This window comes from Streptopelia decaocto (genome assembly GCF_964273445.1).
Source record: "Streptopelia decaocto genome assembly, chromosome: 19".
NCBI lineage: Eukaryota > Metazoa > Chordata > Aves > Columbiformes > Columbidae > Streptopelia > Streptopelia decaocto.
Window position 1 is genome coordinate 3561265 of NC_138674.1, and position 11678 is coordinate 3572942.

Below are 11678 nucleotides of genomic sequence, written 5' to 3' on the forward strand. Positions count from 1 at the left end.
AGGAACATCCATTTAAACAAAAAGAAACTTGTTGAATTCATCAGGAATTCGACATGAGAATACTAAGCGAATCGAGCTTAAATGAGCAAATGTCGGGCAAATTTGTCACTTGTGCTCCAAAGGGCCAAATTCAAATGGGTTCCACTGTCACCCCCTGCCTGGGGGGGACAGTCCAACCCCCAAAGTGTTTGTGCCAACCAGGCTGCACATCAGCACAGGGACTGATTAAAATACTGTTTGTCCCTGAGGCCAGGTTGACCTACATCTTTTTCTACTTCATATTCCTATATTCTTTCTTTGACAGCAGGTTGGGAAAGAAATGGAGAGGTCATCTGAATTTTACCCGTCATTCAGCACCACTCCAGCATCACGCGTGTGATATTTATTTAAAGTGGATAAAACTCCCCCCAGCAGCCAAAACTCTCTGCTGAAAATCCCTTTGGATGTTCCAGCTCTGTAGGTTTGAATGGGTGGGATGGATGGATGGATGGATGGATGGATGGATGGATGGATGGATGGAAAACTGCAAACTAAAACTTCATTTTGGGGGCTCAAAATATTGACAGAAAGGTTTCTCCTAATTGATTAATGCTTTTGTGAAGAACTTTTTGATCTTCACTGATTCTAAACAGCAAGACACGGCTGGATTTTATAAGGAGTTGTATTTCTAGGAGTTACATGTGCATCAGAATCCAAAAGGTAAATAAAGGTCAAGTGCACACCGGCCTATGGTGATTTCATAGACTGGAGCCTTCAACTGTTCACAATTGCGTCAACTTTGTTTTCAATAATGTTAAATTAACCTTTAAAAAAAAATAACTGTGTCAAGGAGCTCAAAACCTTCAAACAGCACTAATTAAGGAGATAAACGAGGTTCAGGAGGAGTTCAATATCTAAGCTGTCTGTCATGAAACAAGATCTTGCAGCTTTTTTCTCTGCTTTTAATACTTTTGCCTTCCCAAATGCTTATTTTTACACCCAAGATTGTGCTTTGTCTCTGGAGCCTCGTCCGTATCTCAGCGCGATGCTCCTCGTGCCACGGGTGGCACCCGAGTCCCCACTGCCCGGGGACATTTTTGGTGCATCTCTTGTAATGTGAGAGTGTGGACAACCCACCTTTTATTTTATTTATTTTATTTTATTTTATTTCCAAGTCTCAGGGCTTCTTTTTCACCTTCTGGTGTACTTCCAGCTCTGTAATGTCAGAGCTGATCTCATTAAGAGCGCTTAGATATTTGTATAACGTTTCGCAGCTCCCAGACCTTGTCTGAGCTCTCGCTAATTCTCCTGGGGAGCTCCCCAAGGGTGTTATTTGCTGAATTACAGCCGTGCTGCCCAGCCCCTAAAGAGCTTACTGGGGGGTTTAGGTGGGGGACTGGGACAGGACCAAGGTCAAGCCACCCGTGAGCAGCCGAACGTCTTTCGGATACCGGGAGCCCCACGGCTGCGTTTACCAACAGACCAAAAAGGCACCGGGAAGGTTGTGACTCAGAGCAAAAGCGATCCATCAGTTCACAAAACTTACAGATGATAGCGGCACAAACCACAAGACAGATCAGCAAAATGTTTTATATCGATTCCCCTCCTTGCAGTCACAACCTCTTTAAACTATTTATTATTTAAGCGATAAAGCAGCTCAACTATAATCCATCTCCATCACTAGTTGTACCTAACTTTTAATCCACTGTGTCGTGGATGCTGTAGTGAAAATTAACTATTCAGTAGGGTTTTTTAACCACTAAATGCCAAGCACAGTATAAGCATTTGTAGTTGCCAACAGGCACTAAGTGAGTATCCTGACAGTGTTACCAGATGGTCACCAGCTCCTACCCAGCTGATGTGGTGTGATGCTGCACTGACGGCTGAAGGGGACGTGACAGCAGGGACATGGTCAGCACAAAAGCAGCCCAAAATCACACATACTCAAAAGGTCTGAGTCCTCTGAGCGAGCAAACACCATCCCCAGCACCCAGAACCCAGGTGGTTCCTGGGCAGACCCGTTCTTCACGCCACATCAGTCACCTCTCTCCTCCTCCTCTTCCTCACAGTGCGCCCTGCGTCCACTCTGGAGGAGATGGGTCGCAAGGAAGAGGAGGACAGCGGATCCTGGAAAAAACAGACGAGCAACATCCGGAAAACCTTCATTTTCATGGAGGCCCTGGGATCGTAAGTACCACCGGAGCCACCTCTAGATACCAGTTTCCCCTCCCGGCCTCGGCCAACGCCACAAGAAAACATCTACTTGAAGCCAGACCATACTCTGGGGGCACGGGGGGGGTTCTCCATCCCTGCAAGGTTGGATGGGGCTCTGATTCACGGCTCATGTCTACCAAGCAGCCCCAAGGCAGCTCCTTCTCACCCACCCCAGGTCAGCCCTGCGCTTCCCTCTTTCCCTCTAAGCCTGCGCGGCAGCTTAGTTAAGCTTTTGCTCTTCTCCTGCTGAACGCACTGGTCTGGCTGCTGCTGTGAGGCCAAACAAGGTCAAGGGATGGCTCTGGGAGAGGTATAATAAGAGAATAATAAGTGGTAGATTTAGCTCATAAACCCTGACTCAGTCGAGGGATGAAACAGAACAAGGATGTTCAAGTTGTACAATGCTTCTGTGTGAGTTACCAGCTTAATTTGCCTATTCATGTGAATGAGACAAGAAAACATTTCCAAGGTGGTGGAGGAGGAATTGAATTACCTCCACCAGCGAGTTCTGTCGTGGCTACATTTTCTGTGACTTAAGAACCCACAGCAAAGCTCCTTAAAAACAGCAACTCCAGAGCTCAGCGGTGTTTTGAATTACCACAGTCCTGGTGAGCCTCCGAAATTAAATTATCCAGCAGCTTTCTCTAAAGGAATGAGGTTAGAAAAAGCTTTGTTCTCTCCTAGCCAACTTGTTGATTCATCATTTTTTAATAAGGGGCATAATTATGATAAACTGTTTGGGACAGATATATAGAACAGATGTCCCAGCATCTGATTTGTAGGTTGTTCATTTCCTACTATTACATTAATGGGAAAATTTCGCGTTAGAAATTGGGATTCTTTTTCCACGTGCGACGCTTCAGCTAGCCAAAGAATATCAATGAAGATCTGGCACCTAAAATGACCTGGAAACTTATTGTCACCTTCCCCCAGCGTCCCCAAGCGCTGGATGAGGGACCTTGGCAAGGACGTCCCTGCCCGTCCCCCGAGGGCCCTCAAGAACTCAAAAGGCATTTCCACAAACAGCCTGGGGAGCTCAAATGGATAAAAGGAGAAAAACATGTGAAACAAGGATAAGGTCCCTACCCCAACTGCTTTTTGGGCTAGAAAAGACCATTGCGTATAGTTTATGGTGATAAAGGCATGGATGGGTTCAGCTCCGTGCTCAGCCCACCTACGGGCCCAGTACGCTGGGTTTTGTTTAGGGGGTTATGGGAAGTTTTCTGCCCTTGTTTACTGGGTTTGCTGCAATAGTGTCCTGACCGAGAAGGGGTTTCCACCGCGGTCACCGTCCTGGCTCTGCCCTCCAGCTGCCCGCGGGGCTTTGCGCACTCAGGAGCAAGTTCCATTTAACTGCCAGCAATTAATCTGTTGCTCATTTGATGAGGATTATTGAGGACGGACCTGGCAAAGTATGCACTGTCACTATCCCAGAGACACATGTTCGGCTGCCGAAGATAAACCTTTAACAGGATTGCGAGCTTTAGGCATGTTATAAATACCCGCTCATGGATGCACTGGGCTAAACCCTTACTGGGAACGTAAGAGACACTCATTGTCACTTTGTGACTAAGGGTACGCAGGTGTTAGTCTCTGCAGAAAGGAAAACACAGTAAATGCTGAATTAAAATATTAACTGGAGGTTATCCCAGTTATTTTGCACTTCAGATGTAAAGAACATGGGGGGATTTACCCAAACTGCGAGACCGCAGCCAGTGCCTCCTCCTGCACCCAGAAAACGGTGGGGTTTTTTTCCTACATACTGCAGAGTTTTGCACTGAACATCCTAAGTTTGGAGCTGCTAGAGATGCAGCTCTAGCTTTACAATCAGCAGCCACTTGGAGTTAAATTACTACCATATTGCTTTTTCCTCTCTCTGTAAGTATCCTTCCAGTTCGCAGCTGCAGCATCTCCTGAAATACGACTTCTCCTCTCTGCAGAGGTGCCTTTTCGGAAGTTTTCCTGGTGAAGCAAAGAAGCACTGGCCAGCTCTTTGCTCTGAAATGCATCAAGAAGTCTCCGCTCACAAGGGACAGCAGCTTGGAGAATGAAATAGCAGTGCTGAAAAAGTGAGTGCGTACCTACATTGCAATGTGAAGTAGAACAAACGTCCTTTCCCAAGAGATGCGGCCCTACGATGAGAATAATATAAAGAATTATTTCTTTTTAAAGAATATATAGATGTTACTATAAGTTAGTAGATTAGTAAAGTTGCTTCTCTTGTTTCCTCGTTGGGTTTGTAAACCCAACACAGCCAAACTGCCCCAGGCCCCTGGAAGGAAATAGATGAAGCAATTTGCAGGGAAAGGAGCAGCAGAGTTAAAGCCTTTAAGTCCCAATAATACATCTGATGCAGCCAGGGCAGATCCTTAAAAAGGAAGGGTCTGGTCCTCCAAAGAGTTTGCTGTCAAGGATCCTCTGCCGTGCAGAGCGAGGGAAACCAGCCACAAAACAGCCCAGATTAAAGCAAGACGACTGTTGGGTTTTCCACTTGAGAAGCCGCTTTGTCCTTGCCAGGTCTGTTCGTCTGACCCACATTTACCTTTGCAGGATAAAGCATGAAAACATTGTGACTTTAGAAGATATTTATGAGAGCACAACCCACTTCTACCTGGTCATGCAGCTGTAAGTATCAGCAGAGCCGTTTCTTTGTGGACCACAGAGGAAGAAGAGTGGCAGGACCGGGGTGATGCACCATATCTCAGCACCTACACACCGGAGTCTCCCACGCGTAAAAGTTGCTCACACAAGAGCTGTTCAAACACTAACGGGGCGAGAGCCGCGTGGCTTGAACTAACCCGGACACTTGTCACGCTGTCGCGGCCCCTGCTCGTTTCAGCAGCAAGTTTCTAAACCAAGATTAGGATCTCTTTATGCAAATCAATTCATTGCACTTAAGCAGGGCCGAGACAGAAGTATTTCTAATTAAAGCCGTGCCACGCAGGGTTTCTAGAAATGAAAATGCACGACGTTGGCTGCAGAGAAAGCAGCTCGCTGTGGGCATCAGCTGCGAGCACCCGGCTGCTCCTGCTAACCCGCATATTTAGCTAAAGGAAGCAATCACACAAACACATATATCCGCTTGTGCAGCAGAGCCTCAGGCAGTTCTGTCTGCAATGCCGGATGCCTGTGGCTCAGACCTGTCTGGCGTTGCTTTGTAACCTTTCCCAAATTCCCCTGTTTCACCAGTAATACTCATTGGTACCCTGAAATTGCAGCCAGCAGCCCCTCAGCCTCACAAATACTGCTGCCAAGGAACGCTCTGCCGCAGGTGGACTTGTAAAAGGACCAGGAAGTTATTTTGCCTTGTACATAAAAGTGTTATTAGATTCGTTCCGTTTTCTTTTCAGCCTTTTTCTTTCTGAACTGCCACTTCCAACAGGGTGTCCGGGGGAGAGCTGTTCGACCGCATTTTGGAACGGGGAGTTTACACCGAGAAAGACGCCAGCGTGGTGATCCACCAGGTCCTGACCGCGGTCAAGTACCTCCACGAAAACGGCATCGTTCACCGCGACCTGAAGGTGAGACCCGTCCTGGGCCAGAGCGGCTCCTCGGGGAGCCGGCGGGACGCGGCTTTACCTGCTCCACCCCATGACTTTCCGTTGTTTCTTTCCACTTTTCTACCCCAAATTGCAACCTCTGACCGCTCTGTGTTCACAGCCTGAAAACCTTCTTTACCTCACTCCTGAGGAGAACTCCAAAATCATGATCACGGACTTCGGCTTGTCTAAAATGGAGCAGAACGGCATCATGTCCACCGCCTGTGGGACTCCTGGATACGTTGGTGAGTCCAGGAATGGGTTTGTGCTGGTGGAATATCTAGAAAAAAACATGTACATGTACAGTATGTCGCCTAGCAGAAAGGAAAACCATACATAATAATGTTAACAACAACACACTACTCACAGATGCACTGCATGGACTGGGTTGTAAATGAGCGCAGAGACTGCAAAATCCCAGAATGTTTAAAAGCGCAAAGAAAAGGGTAATTTTAAGAGCAATATATTTCAGCGTTAGTCATGTGTCTATTGAAAAATTACGAAAATCATTTTAACACCATGGGATTTTGTTTCATGTGCACCGGAGCGCGTTGGCTTGATCCGCAGCTTGCTGGTTCAATCCTCAGAACGCAGGCAGAAGTTGCCAGTGGTTCTTTCTATTCAATGGCATAAAATAGATACAAATATCACAGATCAAAACTGGTAAATGGGGCTGTTACCGGCTGATTCTTTGCATTGGCACCTCAGTGTATCAGCAACTACTGCTTCTCCCAGTATTGGATAATTTATTATTGCTTAGAATTGCCATTTGGTTTTGCTGTTCTGCAGCCCCTGAAGTGCTTGCCCAGAAGCCATACAGCAAAGCCGTAGACTGCTGGTCCATTGGAGTCATCACCTATATCCTGTGAGTAAGATCAAACAGCATCCCACTTATTTTTTCCATGAACTTCCCGACTCCTCTGTCTCTCCAAACACGGCGGCAGAGCGAGCAGAGGCGATCCCAGAGCTCCCATTTCCGATGGGAACACAGCAGCGGTGTATTCCTCCTTCGCACGGCTTCCCTAGACCATAGAAACGAAAGGGACGTGGAGAATCAAGTGCTGCAGCGGAGATGAAAGCAATCCCATTTTCTCTATTATGTGCCTCATCCTATGCTTTGTTTCTTGTTTTTTCTTTAGTTGCCTACAAATATCATACAATCTTCCTTGGTACGCTTTGTTTCATTTCCTCCCACACCATGCAGCTATGTACCAGCTGTGGCTTTGTCCTTTCGCTGCTGCAGTTAAGTTTTTAACTCTTTATGCAGCTTTGCTGATATGCTTAGATGTGAGGGATGGAGGGATGGATGGATGGAGGGATGGATGGATGGATGGATGGATGGAAGGATGGATGGAGGGATGGATGGATGGATGGATGGATGGATGGATGGATGGATGGATGGATGGATGGGGCAGCCTCCTCTGTTCCTCACCCTTGTTGCCCCATGGGCTGTGGAAGCACCCCTGGCTTTCTGCTCTGTTCCAGGCTCTGCGGGTATCCTCCTTTCTACGAAGAGACCGAATCCAAACTGTTTGAGAAGATTAAGGACGGCTACTTCGAGTTTGAGTCTCCCTTTTGGGACGACATCTCTGCGTCAGGTAAAGCTCCAGCGCTGGGAAGCACCGTGATCCCTCCCACAGCTGCATCCCAAAGCCCTGCGACCCCCGGGCACCAGCCGAGCCCCCAGGTGCCCCCCAAACACCCTTCGCTTGCCTCGGCAGGGAGGGGAAAGGATGAAATATTGAACTGAGTCACACACCCAGCAGCAAACCCCAACCACGGCCGCAGAGCTCGGGGACCTTCGCATCCTGCCTGTAACGCAGCATCCTCGGCTGCAGCATCTTTTAACATAACCCTGACTTCCAGAAGCTCAGCTCAGAGGGAGCTTAGTTTTCCTTTGGAAGCAGCGGAACTCCATTTATTTCTTTTTGCTACCTTGTTTTTTGCTTTTCTCCCCATCGGGTCACATTTCCCGTGTCAGCCACCACCGCACTAACCTGCTCGCAGAGCTCACCTGCATCTTAGCAGCATATTTGGAACATCGATCTTTCATACACACAAACAAAACTAGCAGGAGGCTTGTTAGGGCTTAATAACAAACACTACAGTCCTTCCTGAAAAGAAAATAAAAGAAAAGAAAAAAAGGCAGGATGTAACTGCTCTTTAGCGTAACTTCTAAATTTGCTCAGTTTGCCTTTTCTTATGCTTTTGAGAGTTGTTTTTCAGCTGAATAACTGAACTCAAATGCACATAATCTAAGTGTGAAGTTTGGTACATCCCCAGTTAACATTTTGTCATCTGGAGCCCTTCACTAAAAACATGTCCCTTTAATGGAGTAATGAAGCGGTACAAACTCCTTCTCAGGGCTGACCTCGGCAACCTTTATCCGCTCGTGTTTGCCATGTCCTATTAGGATGGTATCTTGGAACAAGGAGAAAATAACCTTGTGTCTCTGCTTCTCCTCCCAAACAGCCAAGGATTTCATCAGCCATTTACTGGAGAAGAACCCGAGCACGAGGTTCACCTGTGAAGAAGCCCTGCGGCACCCATGGTGAGAGGGGCCGGTGGCCACGGGGATGGACCAGCATCCGCGTCTCGCTCCATGGTGGCTGAGAACGGGGGGTCTCCCCGTTATTAACACCCATGGGGCCCTGGTGGTGAAGGAAATAATAATAATAATAATAATTAAAGGTGCAATTTGTGCATATTTGCCTCCATAAACAGAGGCAAAGAAGAAATCCCATCCTGAGCTTTTCCAAGCTTTGAAGCGCGTGTTTGTGTTACATTTTGTTGCTGTTTTTCCTTTGGGTTTAATTATTGCTGATTGAACGTACAAAGCAGCTAGTTGCCTCCAGAATGTGGAATGCCTTACAAATGCCATCTGCCTACGAGCCCATTTTCTTCTCTCCCCATCTGCAGGATTAATGGAAACACAGCCCTTCACCGTGACATATACCCATCTGTCAGCGCTCAGATCCAGAAAAACTTTGCAAAGAGCAAATGGAGGGTAAGTCGTTTGCTGGTGGGAGCCCAGAGCCATTTCACTGACAAACGCCATCTAGCAATAAGCTTCAGCTGTGTGGGTAAGCACCCAAAAGCTGAAGATGCTCCAAAGGCTGCCTGAAAATTGTGTGCAGTTACTGTTTATAGCATGTTTGGACCCATATTCCCTGCTGCAACGCACACGGGTAGATTTAGCACAAACAGCGCCCTTGCTAAGAAAGTCAAGGGGAGGGGGAAAGGATTCCTGCCTTTATAGTGATGGAATGAAACTGCTGCTCCCTCCCTCAGCAGATCTTTTTGGGAGCTTGATCCAGCTCTTCCTCCTTTCAGCCTAAAAGTTGGTACTTGATTTATAGCAAGAGTTCTTGTTAAGAATTTAGGCGGACAGAGGAAAGCCACAGGAACCACACGTGCGATAGCATTTTAAATACTTACATTCAAAACTCAGCTCTAGTCCCCATTTTGCACTGCAGGGTGATTTTCAGCTGTTCCCCGCAATGTCCTCACATAGAAGGGGTTGTAGTCTCCAAAAGCATCCACGGTTTGCACTCAATGGAAACTATGGCGCTTATACCAAGAACAAGCACATCCCGTGTATTGTGCAAACTGTGGGTGCTCACCAGCCCAAGGGGGACAGTCCCTTTGTCCCACCCAGCCTGGCATCCCCAGCTGCTCACCGTGGGGCTTTTCCCTCCTTCCCCAGCAAGCTTTCAACGCCGCAGCCGTCGTGCACCACATGAAGAAGCTCCACATGAACGGTCACGCAGCAGCCGAAAGCGCCATCCCCGTCATACAAGTCACGGAGGCGTCCAGACCCAACACACCCATGGTGGCCACCCAGCCAGCAACGCCAAACGAGGACAAGGACGCGTCTGTCCCTCCGGTCCCCACGCAGGGCTGCCCAAACCCTCCCCAGGAGCAGGACACGGGAACGAGGGAGGAAAAGCCGCAAAGCCGCTCGGAGAACAGAGCGCTGCCCGCGGGCGGCAGCCCGGTCCTGCCCGACAACCACAGCCCACCCGCCAGAACGTCTTGCGGCTGCGGCCCAGCCTGCGTGGGGCACGAGAAAACCAAGTCGTCCTTCTGCTCCCAGACGGTGCTGCTTAAAAAGTCCGCGAAATCCCAGTAGGTACCCAAAGGGTTTGCTTGTGGGAGCGCGGGGCGCGGCGCGGTGCCCAGGCTGCGCGGCAAAGCTGACGGGAGCGCATTCGCTCTCCACATCTGAAATTGCCCGTGGTTAAAGCTGCCGATGCCAATTCCTCCGCCGGTGCTGAGCGGCTGGACCTGCCTCCGCTGCGGTGCTGACTCCCACCCAGCTCTGCTTTGCTTCCAGCAGCTGCTCTTCTTTATATTAAAAAACACAACTTCACCTGCAGAATGATCATAATTCTTGCTATTTCTCTTTTTGCTTCTTTCTTCTCTAAATCTTCCGTTTCCAAGCAGTCATTTCAAATCAGAAGTCCTTGTTCCAATGAAAACCAGTAAACACTCTTCTCACTGTGGCACTGGGCAAACTGGAGTTTGTTTGATTATGTGATAAGGAGGCACCATGGGGCTCCCCACATCGCCAGCGGTAAGTGCTCCGCAATCCAATCACCAGCTGCTTTTAATTAATCCCATTATGGCATGAAAAAGGGAAAGGCACAAATAGTAAAGTGATTGTACACAGAACAAATTGACTCACAGGTTTTTTGCAAGCGAAAAAGCCTTCGCTACACCATCTTTCAATTAAGAAATCATCTTTTGGCTTCCATTAAGGCCAGACTATGAATCCAGTTTGCTTGACCATAGCTAGGATTAATTCCAGACTAAATTGTTATCATTTGCACCGTGTTATATACGAGCGGTTGGAAGTATTGCTATTAAACCCTGCAATAAAGAATGTTCCCCAAGGAGAGCATATGCTTGCCATAGTTCTCCACAAGAGCTATATAATGTGAGCTACCTCCTTTCATCCTTTATGACACTCTACTGATGAGATTATATGAACAGAACTGTAATATACAAAGGATTAATAGAAGAGAAATGCAAGAAAGATGTACTATAAGCTCCAAAAAGATCCATTCCAATGATCAGTCATGTAATAACCCTTTATAACTAAGGCGCACAAAGGGATCTGAGCTGTTCCGAACCCCCACGCTGCTCCTTATGAACAGAGCGTGTTTTGAAGGTAGCAGCCTCATGCAACAAAGTTCAATCGCCAATTGAAATTCTCTCTCTTGCAGAAACAGAAGGGCTGTTTTACTCTTTTCTGCACTTCAATGCCAGGCACGAGCGGAAGCAAGAAAGGAGGTTGTGAGGTTGTGTCCTCGCAGCAGCGCCCCAGGAGCAGCGACCGACCGCGGACGCGCGCCCCAGGGTCCCATCCACGCCGCCACCCCGGGCTGGCTCTAGGTTGTTAAAGCCGGGAGAAGGCAAGGGAAAGTCTGAGGCCACCGCTAGCACATTCAGTGTATATTACCCATACGACACCGCTCAGTGCTATAAGCTTTTGTTTTCTGTATACTGTTTAGTTGTCTGACGCATAATAAGTACACAGCACAATGTAAACCCCATTAAACCAAAGCCATGCAGAGTTCTACTCAGTGGCGGCTCAGTTAGTTTTACAATCTGCAGCCTATCCTCCTCAGATTTTGGTTAGTCCCAGGCTTTGGCACTCTGAAGTTCAGCATCAACCAGCTGCCCAGTTCTCACTTGAGCTACAAAAGGAGAGACAACCTGCTAGCAACCTCCATATGTCTGATAATAATCACAGCAAGGTCTGAATTCCCTGCTTCCAAGCCTGTAATTGCACAATAAATACTTGCTTAATAAAGCCAAGTTTTGTTTTCTAAAGTGCCTGTTGGTTATTCATAGAGATTTGATGTAGGAATGGTCTGTTAAGTCCTTTCTAAAGGATTCCTTGTGTGTCTGCAGACCCGCTCCCCCTGGCATTTTTCTGGT

General features: G+C 47.8%; 1 protein-coding gene across 2 annotated transcripts; it reads left to right on the forward strand.

The window, feature by feature from the left end:
* Positions 1 to 2074: 2074 nt before the first annotated feature.
* Positions 2075 to 11485, forward strand: CAMK1G (calcium/calmodulin dependent protein kinase IG; the record flags this gene model as incomplete). 2 transcript variants are annotated; one of them, XM_082069293.1, is made up of 12 exons in its annotated part: positions 2075 to 2166; positions 4134 to 4262; positions 4744 to 4818; positions 5576 to 5714; positions 5854 to 5977; positions 6522 to 6597; positions 7218 to 7330; positions 8205 to 8283; positions 8652 to 8739; positions 9439 to 9860; positions 10179 to 10308; positions 10961 to 11089. In XM_082069293.1, the coding sequence occupies 11 exons, from the start codon at positions 2075 to 2077 to the stop codon at positions 10270 to 10272; spliced, it is 1431 nt and encodes a 476-aa protein (XP_081925419.1). In that variant the 3' UTR covers positions 10273 to 10308; positions 10961 to 11089. The 2 variants fall into 2 exon arrangements, with proteins under 2 accessions (XP_081925419.1, XP_081925420.1); XM_082069294.1 differs by lacking the exons at positions 2075 to 2166; positions 4134 to 4262; positions 4744 to 4818; positions 10179 to 10308 and adding an exon at positions 5103 to 5350 and having other exon boundaries at positions 10961 to 11485.
* Positions 11486 to 11678: the final 193 nt, after the last annotated feature.